Source organism: Raphanus sativus, chromosome 3 (assembly GCF_000801105.2).
Source record: "Raphanus sativus cultivar WK10039 chromosome 3, ASM80110v3, whole genome shotgun sequence".
Lineage (NCBI taxonomy): Eukaryota > Viridiplantae > Streptophyta > Magnoliopsida > Brassicales > Brassicaceae > Raphanus > Raphanus sativus.
Window position 1 is genome coordinate 15,687,823 of NC_079513.1, and position 15,975 is coordinate 15,703,797.

Below are 15,975 nucleotides of genomic sequence, written 5' to 3' on the forward strand. Positions count from 1 at the left end.
GTAGATGGAAGTTGGATTACAGACTTTGTGGCATAACTAGTGTCAGGTTAGGTATGTAGGAATAGGGGCAATTCTGGAATGGAAATTAGTTTCACAACTGAATGTTACTTTCTTAATATCGATGGCGCGTGATGGTATATACGCCAATTTTTCCTTTTGAAAACCAACATTTTTGTAGTTTATTATAGAAAAATATATTAATCAAAACCATGCAACGAGTTTAGTAAAATATAAGGATTGCAGCTGTCACTTGTTTGACTTTCTTATATTCTCTTTGCAAATTATTCACAGCGCATGTCTATATGTTTCTTGTTCTTTTTTTTTTGTGCACCTTGTATCTTGTTCTAATAATAAAAATGTTATCATTTTATTTTAACATGTGTACATATATGGGACATAACAGAGACAAAAGCTATATTACTTTCTTCTCCTTTTCCCCTTATTATAAAACTTGTGAAACCTTAAAAGCTGATCAGAGAGTTAAAGAGTTTTGAGAAGTGAAAGTAATGGCAATAAAAGATAGATCACTAGAAGAGACACCAACATGGGCTCTTGCTGCTGTTTGCTTCGTTATTCTTTTCATCTCTATCATGATCGAATATTTCTTGCACTATATTGGTCACGTACGTAAATTTGATCTCTGTTTCCAGCTTTATATCATCCAAATCTTCCTTTATGATAAAAAAGATATACGATTTATTACATCATTTCTCTATTTTTCTTTACTAAAAGATGGAAATCTAGTCGGTATATCCCATAGTCTTTATTTTTTTTTGTTTCAATCTTTGAAGTGGTTTAAAAGGAAGAACAAGAAGGCATTATATGAAGCTCTTGAAAAGGTTAAAGCAGGCAAGTCTTACTCTTCTATAAAAAAAGTTATTATCAAAAGTTTGGATTATGTGGCTTGTAAATCACAACTTGATCAAACTTTTTTCTATTTGAATTTCCAACTAACTTTTGTGTTTTTCTTTTTGGTTTTGTGGTGAAAATAGAATTGATGCTACTGGGATTCATATCTCTTCTACTTGTCGTATTGCAATCACCAGTCTCCCAAATTTGCATTCCAGAAAGAGTAGCTGCGACTTGGCATCCTTGTAGTAGCCAACAAGAGGTAGCTAAGTATGGTAAAGATTATATCGACGATGGTCGTGAGGTTCTTGAAGACTATGACTTCAACGACTTTTATAGTCCTCGTCGAAGTTTAGCCACCAAGGGTTATGACAAGTGCGCAGAAAAGGTATACTTTTGTTTTAGTTATTGATTACTTTTAACTTCTTAATTAATTTTCCTGATTTATTTTCCTTGTGAGATATTATTTTTCCAGGGGAAAGTAGCATTAGTATCTGCATATGGTATTCACCAATTGCATATATTCATCTTCGTGCTCGCTGTATTTCATATTCTTTACTGCGTTATAACCTATGCTTTGGGAAAAACCAAGGTAATTTTTTTCTAGACATTTTTCACAAGTGCATATATATCTAATTATGTATGTGTTTAACTTTGTAATGTAATATACAGATGAAGAAATGGAAATCATGGGAAAGAGAGACCAAAACAATTGAGTACCAATATGCCAATGGTATGCACAAACATATTGGCCATTCTCTCATCTCTAGTGTTTTCTTTAGAGTTGTAGTAGTATATCATGAAAAGAAAAAAATGAAATGAGTATTTCCGGATAAGTCGGTGTTTGACTTTGGCACGTTAACATCATGCATGATCACCTATCACCTGGATTTGTTTATTCATCCATATCTCTCACACTCGTATACTTTTTATTGAATTTTACAATCATGAGTAGAACATCCAACGAGAACAGTTTGACTTATAATAAACAACTAGATTCTGATATATTTTCTTGAAAGTTTCAAATGAGTAATGCTTATCATTCCTTTATTCAAACTATTACATCACCTATGCCCAGGCTCTGTCTATTTATCTATCTCGACTCTAAATGGGATTTTAATTTTTTTCTTTGAAAAGTTTAACTTTGATATTTGTTATTTGTTGACATATACATAATCCGCAAAATAAGAGTTTAATTAGTTATGGAAGGTGATACATTTTTTCAACATGAAAGTGGTTATGTTTTTCTTAGATGCAGTAAATATTATATTACGCTGTTATATTTTAAATGCAGTTATATTTTTTAAGTTGGACACTACCTTTTATCAACTGGTCATGCTACTGAATTAATAGAATACTAGATTATGATCCGTCCAGACGGGTTTATTTTTTGTTTTATATTTTTTAGAAATTTAATTTTTATATTTATGTTTTAATCATATTTTTGTTTTTTGTATTATATTTCCTTTAAATAATTAATAAAATATTTTATAATTGTATTAAAATAGTTGGAGCACACCTATATCAATATGTCATGTTTCTGTTTTAATAATATTGACTAGATCTGATCCGCTCTTAAAAGGATGACTATATTTTTTGTTTTATATTTAAAAAAAAAAATTATATTCGTGTTTTTAATTATATTTGTGTTTTTATTTATATAATATTTTTCTTAAATAATTAATAAAAAAATTTAATAATTATATTAAAATAGTTAGACTATGTCTACACCTATATTAATAGGTCATATTTTTGTTTTAATAATATTGACCAGATTATGATCTGCCTTTAAAATAGAGGGTATATTTTTTGTTTTATAGTTTTTAGAAGTTTAGTTTTTATATTTTTGTGTTTTAATCATATTTATGTTTTTCTTTGTATAATATTTTTTATAAATAATTAATAAAAAAGTTAATCTATTCTATTAAAATAATTAGACCACACATATATCAATAGATATTTTAATAAATAGATTTAATCCCGAATGTACCGTAACTTTTTGTTATCTACATGAGTTATGTACTCCTCTTATTTAATTCAATTAAATATTGTAGATCCAGAGAGGTTCAGATTTGCAAGAGATACATCTTTTGGACGTAGACATTTGAATATATGGAGCAAGTATTCCTTTACCCTGTGGACTGTAAGTTCTCATTTATATATTCTTCTAAATTGTTTACTTTTATTTTTTCCTATAATTTGGTTTTAAATTACAAAAAAAAAAATGGATAAATGGTGAGCATGCAGACATGTTTCTTCAGACAGTTCTTTGGATCAGTGACAAAAGTGGATTATCTTACACTACGACATGGCTTTATAATGGTGAATAATAGTTACTTTATTCGAAAAATAGTCAACATTTTACTACTCTTGATCCCAAAAAAACATTACTATACATTATTCAATTCTAGAATTGAATTTTAAGTTCATTTTTTTTATAATATTGAATGGGTGCAGGCGCATATGCCAGCAGGAAGTGAAGCTCGTTTCGATTTTCAAAAGTACATTCAAAGATCTTTGGAAGAAGATTTCAAGGCTGTTGTCGGTATAAGGTTAGTCACTTTTTTTTTTCAAAAAAAAAAGGTTAGTCACTGTCTTTATTTAAATCAAAGTCATTGATATTTTCTTCCAATTATTAACTAATTTTCTACAAATTTTATAAATTTCTGATTAAATAAGTTATTGTGTGTGAATGGAAATGCAGCCCAGTGATCTGGTGCATTGCTGTCTTATTCATATTGACTAATACACATGGTTGGTCCTAATTCTTTATCAATCCATTTTAAGTAATTAAGCAAAGTATATATCAAATTGATATAAACTTATATTTCTTTTAAAATCATAATAGGATGGGAATCCTACTTTTGGCTGCCTTTCCTCCCTTTGTTTGTAAGTTATTATAAACACTTTACTTCATGCTTTTCATTTGATTTGGTTATGCAGCTGTGACTGTGAACATATAGTATTAATGATATTGTATGGTTTTGGTATGTTCAATGACATGAAGGTGATATTAATAGTAGGAGCAAAACTTCAAGTGATAATATCGAAGTTAGGATTGAGGATTCAAGATAAAGGAGATGTGGTTAAAGGAGCTCCTGTGGTTGAACCTGGTGATGATCTCTTTTGGTTTGGTCGTCCTCGTTTCATTCTCTTCCTCATTCACTTGGTTCTTTTCACGGTATAACTAATATAATTTATCATATGTTTTTGAGTTAAATTATGATATGTATCTTATGTATTTTGAGTTGTTTTTTTTTTCTAAGGAAAATAATTCTATGTATCTTTTCTTACAGAATGCATTTCAACTGGCTTTCTTCGTTTGGAGCACTGTTAGTAACAATCCATCTCTTCTGAAAAAAAAAAATCAAAAAGGGTGTTTTCAATAAAATAGTTGATGATTAGTTTTTGTATTAATTTTGCAGTACGAGTTCACTCTTAAAAACTGCTTCCACGACAAAACTGAAGATATTGCGATCAGGATCATCATGGGGTTTGTTAACTCCTCAAATAATACCTAAAACACTTATATAGTATTTTTTGTATCTTTACACTAAACTTCTTGTTCTATACGACAGGGTATTGATACAAGTTATATGCAGCTACATCACTCTACCTCTCTATGCTCTTGTGACTCAGGTATACAATTCAAATTACTAAACGTTGTGTTTGATGTTAATGTAGTGAGAGCAGAGAATTAAAGTGCAGAAAGTAAAAGACATAAGTTTATCTTTTCGAATTCACTAGAACAAGAAAGTCTTACACCAATTTTTTCTATTACAAGAATTCTTTAGGATTAGCACAATCCTAAGCTAAAACTCACCCTATAGTCTAGACTTTTGTTTATCAGGATCCTCCAAACCCCGAGCTAAACTCCCCCTGAGTTCAGACTTCAATCTTCCACTTCTCGGAAGTACTTCACCAACTACGTCAACACCTAACGCAGAGCAGTGACACCAAAGACTTGATCACACAAGCAACACCAGAATGATCTCTCAACTTTTCTTCTTTTTAGCAGAGACACCTTTCTCTATGGAGGCACGTCCTCCTTATGTAGATAACCAGAACTTGCTCCACAAGTTCTTCCAAAAGCAACTTAAGCAACTTTCTATTTTCTCTTTAGGAAATAACTCTCTTGCCTTTTCCTCTTCAAGTAATACCGTTTACACTTAATGTAAATATTCCAGTAAATATATTATTTCTTCTCCAAGCTTATCAAGCCCACCGATATCACAAAATACGAACTCCAACTCAGCCCATCTTCATGACACACACATGTACTACCTCCTGTAGTACTTCACGAACTGATACAGAATATACATCTTCAATCTCCCCCTTTTTGACTATGCATGTGAACTCATCACCTCTAGACAAAAGACCACGTCTTCAATCTCCCCCTATGAGTCACATCATTGTCAAAAACTAATATGAAGATCTATATCCTCCAAAGTAAGGAGGAAATCTCATTCCACCATCTAAATAGTGATCAAATCTCCTAGACCACGTATTCCTGAGCCCAAATCCTCCATGATTAGCTCCTTGAACTGGCTTGAAACACTCACGTCGAATATGCCCTTGAACTCCACAAGAATAACATATAGGACCATGACTCCTCATACCATAAACACCATAAGCTTGCACCATCTGATTCTTCTCCCTCAGCAACTTGAAACACCTTGGCCTAATGTGCCCAACCACACCACAGTGATGACAAACAGGCTGCCACTTTCGTGGAGATGTACTCTTCAATCCAGAAACTCTCTCTGGAACAGTCACCGTAGCAGTTGCCGTAGCAGTACGCGTAGCAGTCGCGTTTTTCACATCAGTTGCAGTCTTTACTGCAGTCTTTCCATTGGATGTCTTCTCTGCAGACACCTTAACCTCTGGCTCTTTAGCAGACGTAGCTAAATCCCCAGTTTTCCCTGCTGATATAAAAACACCTTCAGCTGTAGAACATTCTCCTTGGTATCCAAGGCCACATCGATCACTCTTTCCAATACTGAGCAGATGATCTAGCTGCTTCGTCCCACCATTCAGCATCTTCAAACCCTTTTGAGTCTCTGCAAGTTGAGCACCAGCCTGTCGTGCTTCTTCTTCTTTCTCTGAGGCATACTTAAGTGTTTCAGCAACTTGAGCTTCTAGCTTGACCTTCTCCTTAGCCAGCTCTGAATTCGTCTCAACCTGCTTGAGCCAATTCTCATACAGCCTTTCATAATTCCCAGCAAGATCAAACTCTCCATCATCATCATCACTTACAGCATCATCATCACCTTCACATGAAGACCCTGACGCAGACGCTGACGCAGATCCCGTTGCAGATTTTGTCTTAGAACCAGGAACAAAAGTTGTGAACGCCACCAAGTTCTTCAACTCCTTACCATCATCAGAATCACTCTTGGTGACTATCTTCTTCTTACGCTTCTGCAGATTTGTACATTCAGCTTGTACATGCCCAAAACCTTTGCATTCAAGGCACTGTAGAACCTTTGGGAAATTACCAAATCTTCCTCTTGTTCTTTTTTCCTTCATGTAATCATCAACCATGAACTCCATAGAAGATATGTTTTGCCCATTCCTTGAAAAACGCTTCTTGAAAGGCAACTTAGCTCTCTCCATTGATCTTCAAGATCTACTTGCAACTATGTCCTTCTTTCTGAACCAGTTTCTATCCTCACTCTCCCAGATCACACCAGTAACTTAGGTGACCCGCTCTGATACCACTTGTTAATGTAGCGAGAGCAGAGAATTAAAGTGCAGAAAGTAAAAGACACAAGTTTATCTTTTCGAATTCACTAGAACAAGAAAGTCTTACACCAATCTTTTCTATTACAAGAATCCTTTAGGATTAGCCCAATCCTAAGCTAAAACTCACCCTAGAGTCTAGACTTTTGTTTATCAGGATCCTCCAAACCCCGAGCTAAACTCCCCCTGAGTCCAGACTTCAATCTTCCACTTCTCGGAAGTACTTCACCAACTACGTCAACACCTAACGCAGAGCAGTGACACCAAAGACTTGATCACACAAGCAATACCAGAACGATCTCTCAACTTTTCTTCTTTTTAGCAGAGACACCTTTCTCTATGGAGGCACGTCCTCCTTATGTAGATAACCAGAACTTGCTCCACAAGTTCTTCCAAAAGCAACTTAAGCAACTTTCCATTTTCTCTTTAGGAAATAACTCTCTTGCCTTTTTCTCTTCAAGTAATACCGTTTACACTTAATGTAAATATTCCAGTAAATATATTATTTCTTCTCCAAGCTTATCAAGCCCACCGATATCACAAAACACGAACTCCAACTCAGCCCATCTTCATGACACATACATGTACTACCTCCTGTAGTACTTCACGAACTGATACAGAATATACATCTTCATTTGATACAATCAAAACTCATTATTTAGTAATGAGTGAACTAAACGGTTAGTTATATTGTGTCCCGGTCTCCCGGGTCCAAACTACAACTGAGAAAATTTATTTTTTAATTCAAAAAACTAAAGATTGACTCCATGCCTGAAAAGTTGTGAGCTTAATGCCGGAGTTCCACTGTTAAACACACAAAAAAAAAAAATCATGCATGATATATCATGTAGTGTTTAGATATTTCGAACTCAAGATCAAAGGCAATGCATTAGACTGATGCATGTCATATATATAGTTCATTATTAGGTCCCAAGTTGTCTATGTATGATTCTCTAACACCAAATTGTAACTGTAGATGGGAACTTCAATGAGACCGACCATATTCAACGACAGGGTAGTCAGTGCATTGAAAAAATGGCACAACACAGCCAAGAAACAGACCAAGCATGGAAACTCAGGGTCCAACACACCTCTCTCTAGCCGCCCCACCACACCAACACATGGCACGTCACCTAGGCATCATCTCCTTCACAAACATAACCGCAGCTTTGATCATCAAACCAGCTTCACTGCCTCTACTTCTCCTAGATTCTCTGATTTTGGCGGCCAAGGCCATGGCCATCAGCCTTTCCTTGATCTTGAATCTCAAAATGTCTCTCCCCACTTTGAGATTGCAGAATGTGATAACAGCAACAGTCAGCATCTCCGTGCTGAAGTAGCTAGTCCTGTTAGAGAAGAGATCGAGATTACTGAGCATGTCAAGGTTGAATTGTCAGAGTTCACTTTCAAGAAGTGATATGGGTTCTATACTTTACCTGTTTGTTCATTCTTTGTAAATCATGTAAACTCTGGAACGAACACTTCTCGTTCATTTCTTCTTCTATATATTTGCTGTCAGAAATAAAAATCAAAAACGTTTAATGTTAAATTTTAAAAAGACGGACAATGTTCTCATCAACTTAAATTTCTTAAAGCATTTTGAGACTTTGCTTTTGTTATCCTTCTTAAAGCAGAGCATAAGGTTCTTGATGTCTCGAATATTAATCTTGTAATAGTAACATATAGTCATATCATTACAACTCTGACAACAATTGTTTGATAGTATTAGACATGGAGCCGAATCTATACACTCAAATCTTGGAGACTTTCTATGGAATCTTTTGCCTGTGGGCTTGACAACAATATACATTAGATGCTTCTGGTTCTGTTCAGGTACGAAGTGCGACAGGAGCAGACAGAGTTAAGTAATTGACATAACCTTCAGAGACAGAGATTACAAACCGATGGCAAGCAAGAGCAGAGGCGGTGAGAAACATAACAAAGGACGTCAAGCAGAATTTGAGCGTCAACACTCGGTCACTCTTTGCGGATCCAAGTATCTTTCTCAGTATCACTCTGACACGTTTGTCACCCATCAAACTCTGGAAATCTTTTACTGTACTGTTGGTTCCTGAAGATGGTGGTTGGTCTGAAAGAGAGATGAATTTAAGGGAGTTAACTCCGGAGATCCCGACCATCCATTGGTACAGTGTGTCTGCAACCGTTGTGCAAAGTTTCTTGCGGATGGCATGTGCCTCACTTGAAATAAATGCCCTGATCAGTGAAGCCCCGTTCTGTTTATCAAAGCAGAGAACCATGATAAGTTCCTAACGTTACGATCTTTAAGAGATTGTCATATTGAATTAAACCACAAATGAAGAAACTAACCGCAGCCATTAAGAGTCTTCTAAGAACCACGCCGTCTTTGGATGCCAAAAGCTTCATGACCAAACTTACAGTGTCAACATCTTTTTCCGTTTGATTGGAACTGCTATGGACAGAAGTTTCATCCCTTGATGATGAACCTTTCCTAGAGTAGGTATCAAATAAGTTATTACAGAGAGACCTAAAATACTAACAAACAATAAACAGATATAAATAAGAAAGGATTTGCATTTAAAACATCATTCAAAATCTAATCATTCTGCAGTAGAGCCATAAGTAAGATAAATAGACTTAAACCAAATGATTAGGGTCAAACGTCTGATTCATTATACCTCGCAGAGCTTTTACTCAGGAAAAGAGCAACCCTTTCCCATCTGAACTCCTTTTTTCGGTTCAGAACTGCCTACAGACACCAACAGGAAAGTTGAGAAAATTGATTCAGTCTACCTAAAAGAGAATGCATAGTGAAAATCAACAAGTGTAAATTCCAGAAAGGATATGTAACTGAACTCGCAAATTTTTACTACTAATGATATATAGTCAGATTTTCCACTGCTATTAAGTTTTATAAACAATGTTTTGTCTTATTTTGCTGTGAATCTAAGAAGTCACTTAAGTAGCACTAGAAACTTATAGTATTACCGAATGAAGAATTTTCCTTGTTGCAGCTGAATTTTCAGTGAGGAGTTTTTGAACCACAAAAGGGTATGCAGCTTCAAAAGTCTTAAAATTTGGATCTCCAGCTGCAGCCAGACCTGGAAATACATGAATACAACTAAAACATGACGCAACTCAGCCATGTTAAGGAAACCAAGCATAGCTAGAAAGAGATGAAAAAAATGAATAACATTTATCTCCACTTCATGAATTAACATTTATTGGTATCTATCTCAGTCATGTAACAAAGGGACACCAGGTTGAGAGAATATATTATTTTTACCATACACAAATTTGATCCATGCAGATATACGAGCTGAAAAGGTGGATTGTCTCTTGACATAATCAAAACATGCTTGAATGATATTTCGTTTCTTCTCGCCATGATAATCAAAACCATCAAACAAAAGAGAAACCAGGGATTGAATGACAAGTACCTTCCAAGCAAGCAAGAGAACGCAGGACAAGTGTGAAGTATGGTGGCATGCGTAGCTGATACTTCAGGGCCACTTGGACTATTTTACTAAGCACCTGAAAAATGGAAAAAAAAAAAAGTTAGCGAATCCAGTAGTACTTATCAGAAGATTGGTTGCATTGTCTTGTACGAGATACAAGCAAATATATATTATTTTTGAAAAACATGTCTCGCCTTGGTGAATTCGATATCAGGAATCCCATTTTTGAGTTCAACCTCTGCCAACGCCAATTCCAGATCCTGTATTATCATTTTTATGAAACATATTCAGATGTGAGAATATTCATCTTATAGAAAAATATTTGAGTATAGTAGATATATACCAGCGTAAAACGACGCGTGTTGACGCCTGGCCTGATGACATCCATATCAGTCAACGCTTCAACAAGAGAGGACCAATCACCATTCACGATGTGAACTATTGATGCGAGCATGGCAAGCTGGTGCTTCCTTTCCATCCGACAAACTAAACCAAAGTCCAGAAACCTTTGCATAGAAACACGTTGTTATGAAATAACAATCACCCTGTCACAGTCATTTTTTCTGAGTTATGCTGATGAATGGTCAAGGAGATACCCTATTTGTCTTGATGTCGTGTAACGCAAATTTCCAGGATGTGGATCCGCATGCAAGATACCTGTGTCAAGGAGTTGCACTAGAGTTGCCTCTACTCCTTTGTTCACCTATACAATGAAAAATTTAAGAGAAATATCAAAGCCATTAAGTATAGTGTATTCCAATAAAACAATACTACCAATTAACAAAAATAAGAACAAATTAGTTTGAAAATGCAATTTGAATCAACCAACTCAAGGCAGCTGCAAGATTGATTCCACTTTTTTCACTGACTACATTGTAGTAGTGTCAAACTAAAATCTATAAACAGTCACATGCCTTTACTAGTTAACATAAAAAATATAATATCAGGAGGTTGTTATGTTAGCTTACCAGATCAAGAAGACGTCTTCTCGCTTCCAGTTTTTGTCTCTCATGACTCTGAGTGTCATCTTCAGCGTAACCAGTAGTTATTGCTTGTAAATCGGTTGGGCTTTCACCAACCATCCACTCCATGGTCAAAACTCTTTTGCGAGTTAGATGTTGATACACTTTTGGAACCCGTATATAGGAAAACCGTGAGTGTGCTTCCTTCAAGAAACAAAGTACTTTGGTCAGTCAAAGGAAACAAGCGGCTTGCTGTTAAGGAAAGAGGATAGATACTAGCAACTTAGAGGTACACAGAAAGCTACACTTCTCTATCAAAAGAAGCAGAAAGTATTAACTTTGGTTCTTAACGTTGTCCAGTACCCGAAATTCAGAGGCATTGGCAGCCTCTAAAGTGAAGTCCAATTCTCCAGCCAACCCCTTCCCAAGCTCATCGGCATATACACGAATGTCATTTTCTCTCTTTGCTATTTTTCTCAATACACCCAACTACAACAACAATAAAAGGTTACATCATATAACTAAGCATTATTCAAGCAGAACGATATGAGAATACTTTGGGAGATTTTCACACAAACCCCAAGTCGCAGAATGTAAATGTCGCGTAGCACTGCATGTTTCAGATCAGGACGTTGAACTTTCACTGCAACATCTAAACCATCCAGAGTTCTTCCTCGGTAGACCTAAAAATAGCATATCAAGTATTAGGCTTGCCTCCAACATGATGCTTACTCCAGACAGAAACTAAAGTGAATACCTGACCAAAAGATGCTGCTGCTACAGTTTCTTGAGAGAACTGACTAAAGAATGATTCAACAGGAGCCCCTAATTCCTCTTGAATGACTTTTGAAGCCTCCGGCCATGGAAACGGAGGGATTCTATCATGCAGTTCAGATAGTTCCTGCAGTTCCAAATCACAATCCAGTTAATAACATATGAAAACAAACATAGTCAGATGGATACGTCGCTAAAGAACAACTGGACCAGCACAAACATAAACATAGCTTCTATCTGACCTTGGCGGTTTCAGTCCCAATGAGATCTGGCCTCGTGGAAAGGGATTGACCAACTGGACGGGCAGAAAAGAAGGAAGCATCATTCATAACAGAGCAAAGTGTCGAACTGTATAGATAGTTTGATACTTCAAAATAATATGTGAATCACCAAACCTTTGATGAAAGTGGGGCCCAAATGTAGCATGGTTTCTTTCAACACCATCCCAAATTTCTGCCCTGAAGCTTCCAAATTCTTGCCTTTGTCTGATTCGGATGTCCGTAATCTGATGGCAGCAATCATGAACGCAGAAAACACCTAATACATTAGCATTAGATTAAAACCATTATCCACACTTCTGTCTCTCAAACAAAGCAAGAATACTAAAGTGAGCTGTTATACTATTCCCGCCAATAGAAACTATTAAAGACATTCTTGAAACTAGTATCCAGTGGAGAATCTATGCAACTTGAAGTCATTTTTGTTTCAATGGAAGATACAATAACGAAAACCTCATCAGATATCATTATCTCAAGTATAATTATCAAACTTTTAAAAGGATTCAGTGATTAGTTTCGAGAATTAAACCAAAACTCTTGGCAGATACCTCCAGAAGCCTAAAGGCAACGACATGCGGCCTGCAATTAAAGTAATCTGCAACAGCTTGGGGATCATATACTTCAGGAAGTGGTCTCGACCACATCTTAGAAAGGCAGTAAATGTAACCAGCATACGCCTCCAAGGCTTTGACATCAGCCATTAACAAATCCACCCCAGTGAGCCCTGCTGCCAAAGGGTTTGAACTGTGAATCAGCAAATACTTGCCACTAACAGAGAACAATGTATTTATCTAGTTATTTATAAGACAAGTATTCTCGTTGATCAAGTAATCAGATTTCCCTGATACTCTGACCCTAAGGCCCCTCAACTTTTCAATCACAGTCATCATTTCTTATAGGTCTAGGCATTTTATCCGAGATCCGAAAGAAGGAATTGAACCAAACTGAACAAGAAAACCAAACCGGACCTGATTTCACAAGTAACCGACTGGTTCCTACAAAAAATTTGAACCGAATGGATGTCCGTATATATGAAATTAAAAAATTAATACCAAAAAAATACTAACTATATCTATAAAAATAACCAAATTATCTATAAAATTAATTTATAGACCCACTAAAATATCCAAAAGTATTTGAAGAAAACTATCACCAGAGAGTATCCAAACATTTCTATCCAAAATATCCAAAATACTCCGAATTATTCAACAGTTTTACCCGAAATATCCAAATTGCAACATTTTTATCCGAATTACCCGATATTTTTCATTGAATTGCCCGAAAAACCGAAGCAGAGCTACCCAAACCGACCCAAACCAAAATTTCCTCGGTTCTTAAATGGATCCTAAACCCCATAACCGAACCGAACCAAACCGAATACCCCCAATGCCAGACCTAATTTCTTATATATCTAATTAAGAAGCGAATATTCCTCTAGCTTAAAACCAAAACCTGAGTACGAATGCTGAGGCAAAGAAGGTTGCTCCAAAGGCGGAGAAGCTGAATCCTCAAGATGCCTTAGCCAAAACACCTCCTCGGCGGATTTAGTCACTTCGGGGACACGGAAAGCCACGTTGGCCCATTTTATCCCGATGCCGATTTTATTCTTCAGGAACTCAACGTCATTGCGTACAACATCTGCCACGCGGCTTAGACCGACGGCGACAGGTGGCAGTACCGTTCTCCTTTGTTTTAATCGCCTCAGTTCGGAAACGGCGAAAGCTCGAGGAGGGGAGCGTCGAACTGGCGTGCGTATGGTTGAGCAAGAGGGCGACGGAGGCGATACAGACGCCATGATATTGATCGGAGAAAAATAAGTTAGGTTAGAGACATGGAGAGTGACAGCGAGAGATCATTTGTCTGAATTTTGATTTTTTGGTTTCGATTTTGTATGTGGAGGAGAGGAGTGGTCCACGTAGGCTTTGGAGGAGGAGAGCTTCAGAGAGTCGAGATAAGGTTTGATTTTAATGGGCCGAAGCCCATTATCAAGTATTTATATATCAGACAATAAGACAGGGATGCTGTCGCGGGCTTTATAGTGAGAAGGTTGCTATACCGAGCAATTTCAATCGGAAGTTGGAGAACACTTAGAAAGTCATGTGTAAACCAGGGTCTATTGGCTTGAGAATCCAAGAGCTCCAAACACACAACAAAGCAAATGTGCCAATAATAACTAATACATAAAAGAAATGTCCATAAACTAATAAAGTGGGGAAATTTATTATTATCCTTAATAAAATAATTTATATAATTGTGAAATCTATCTTATTAAAACAGAAACATTATAACTTTTTCTAGGTGGATTTTTAAATTGGACTTCACATAAATATTCTTAGTCTAACCTTTTATTTAAATATTTCCTTAAAGAGTTTAATATCAACTATCTATCATTTAACTCCACTATAAGATCTATGTCTATGCATCTATTAAACAAAATATATGTTCTTTTCGTTAGAATATACTCACATTATCATATTTATATTATATCATAGTAAAAATATAATAATCCCTCTCCTTTATTATAGTCAAATGAATACAATAAATGTCTCCAATATAAATATAACACGAGTCTAAGTTCTTAAAAATAAAAATATAAATAGATAAAAACAAAAATAAATATTACACATGTTATTAAAAATATAAATATTACACGAGTAGGTTGCAAAAAAATACAAATATTAAGCTAATCCTTTTTTCCATCAACTTATACAAACTTAAACTGAGTAGGTTGAAAAAAAAATACAAATATTACATGAATCCTTTTTTTTACACGAATTCTTAGCCAGTCATTATACAATTTTGACTTTTTGGTCTGGTTATTTCCTAAACAATTGATTCAATTAACCAAATAACTTAAGAACATGTTTCCTCCCATCATTAAACTATAATTATCTTAAACACAAAACCCCTTTTAATTAAAAAACAATTATTTGGAATCAAATACTGATGAATCTTAAAATTTTAAATAGCTTGATACAGAATTTTTGAAACTCAATAATAAAGATATCAGAACACATTTCTTAGTGTTCAAATAATCGAGGTTTGCTTTGAATATACACTAAATAGAATATACTAACGTATATTCTTACTTAAATAACAAAAACATCAATTTTATACTTAAAAAAAACGATTATTGGAAAACCTCTTCACCAAGATGAGTCTACTATGCCTAAAATCTCGGTTACAATCAAATATTTACAATCAAATTGTCAGATTTGAAAAATCATTTTCTCCCACTAAAAAATGTGTACAAGTACTTGTTTTCGTATTCATCATTGGACATTCACAAAACTTTTAGGAAAAAATCCCAAAAAGCACAATGTCAAAACCAAATCGTATTGGTTGATATTATATTAGTGTTTTCACTATACAGTTACAGTATAACATCTTTAAATTAATAATCTATAAATTAATATCTCTATAAATTAGTATAATTTCATAGTCTCAAATTGAGTTTTTGGTTCAATTAGTATTTCGATAAATTAATAATCTCTATAAATTAATAAAAAATTATAGTTTTGGTATAGTCCCAACATTATTAATTTATAGAGGTTTCACTTTATATCTCTAATACACCAATGAAAAATTATTAATAGGAAAAACAGTTTTAACATTGTTCTTAAACAATATGTTTTAGACAAACTCAAAATTATATAAAACCACATTATGTGAAAAGGACAAATTCCAAATTGTATCAACTATTATAGAATATATGTTATATGTTAAAAATAAAAAAAAATAAAATCCGCGCGATCGCGCGGGTCATGATCTAGTCGTATTTTAAACCATAAACATATGCTTAGCCCATTTTTGGTGAGAGTCGGCTTTGGCTCTGCATGTAACGAAACCATAATAACTACCAAAGGCATTTGCATCAATTAGTTTTTCACATGGTTTTGTATAAGTAGAAAAAAATAAAAAGATAATAGAAAT

General features: G+C 34.9%; 2 protein-coding genes across 4 annotated transcripts; one reads left to right on the forward strand and one right to left on the reverse strand.

Moving 5' to 3' along the window:
* The first annotated feature begins 490 nt into the window (after nt 1-490).
* Nucleotides 491-8,231, forward strand: LOC108846189 (MLO-like protein 12). 2 transcript variants are annotated; one of them, XM_018619413.2, is made up of 15 exons: nt 491-623; nt 792-849; nt 993-1,237; nt 1,325-1,441; nt 1,522-1,582; nt 2,904-2,992; nt 3,097-3,171; nt 3,307-3,401; nt 3,554-3,603; nt 3,698-3,738; nt 3,857-4,030; nt 4,146-4,181; nt 4,275-4,342; nt 4,428-4,488; nt 7,568-8,231. In XM_018619413.2, the coding sequence occupies exons 1-15, from the start codon at nt 507-509 to the stop codon at nt 8,006-8,008; spliced, it is 1,728 nt and encodes a 575-aa protein (XP_018474915.1). In that variant the 5' UTR covers nt 491-506; the 3' UTR covers nt 8,009-8,231. The 2 variants fall into 2 exon arrangements, with proteins under 2 accessions (XP_018474915.1, XP_018474916.1); XM_018619414.2 differs by having other exon boundaries at nt 4,281-4,342.
* Nucleotides 8,232-13,952, reverse strand: LOC108847829 (uncharacterized). Of its 2 annotated transcripts, none has more exons than XM_018621176.2 (16): nt 13,495-13,952; nt 12,591-12,766; nt 12,160-12,301; nt 12,007-12,059; nt 11,748-11,891; nt 11,569-11,673; nt 11,354-11,479; nt 10,997-11,194; nt 10,625-10,731; nt 10,372-10,534; nt 10,223-10,288; nt 10,011-10,104; nt 9,559-9,671; nt 9,249-9,319; nt 8,920-9,061; nt 8,232-8,825 (listed from the first exon to the last, which is right to left on the reverse strand). In XM_018621176.2, the coding sequence occupies exons 1-16, from the start codon at nt 13,835-13,837 to the stop codon at nt 8,421-8,423; spliced, it is 2,448 nt and encodes an 815-aa protein (XP_018476678.1). In that variant the 5' UTR covers nt 13,838-13,952; the 3' UTR covers nt 8,232-8,420. The 2 variants fall into 2 exon arrangements, with proteins under 2 accessions (XP_018476678.1, XP_018476677.1); XM_018621175.2 differs by having other exon boundaries at nt 12,591-12,769.
* Between the last annotated feature and the right edge of the window lie 2,023 nt (nt 13,953-15,975).

Bases quoted from the DNA above. Each gene is read 5' to 3' on its own strand.
- LOC108846189 (XM_018619413.2), top strand. From the start codon at position 507: ATGGCAATAAAAGATAGATCACTAGAAGAGACACCAACATGGGCTCTT. The intron at 624-791 runs GTACGTAAATTT...CAATCTTTGAAG, and splicing joins TCTTGCACTATATTGGTCAC to TGGTTTAAAAGGAAGAACAA. The intron at 850-992 runs GCAAGTCTTACT...TGGTGAAAATAG, and splicing joins TCTTGAAAAGGTTAAAGCAG to AATTGATGCTACTGGGATTC.
- LOC108847829 (XM_018621175.2), bottom strand. From the start codon at position 13,837: ATGGCGTCTGTATCGCCTCCGTCGCCCTCTTGCTCAACCATACGCACG. The intron at 10,289-10,371 runs GTATATATCTAC...ATGATAATACAG, and splicing joins ACACGCGTCGTTTTACGCTG to GATCTGGAATTGGCGTTGGC. The intron at 9,672-10,010 runs GTACTTGTCATT...ATGTATTTCCAG, and splicing joins TTCTCTTGCTTGCTTGGAAG to GTCTGGCTGCAGCTGGAGAT.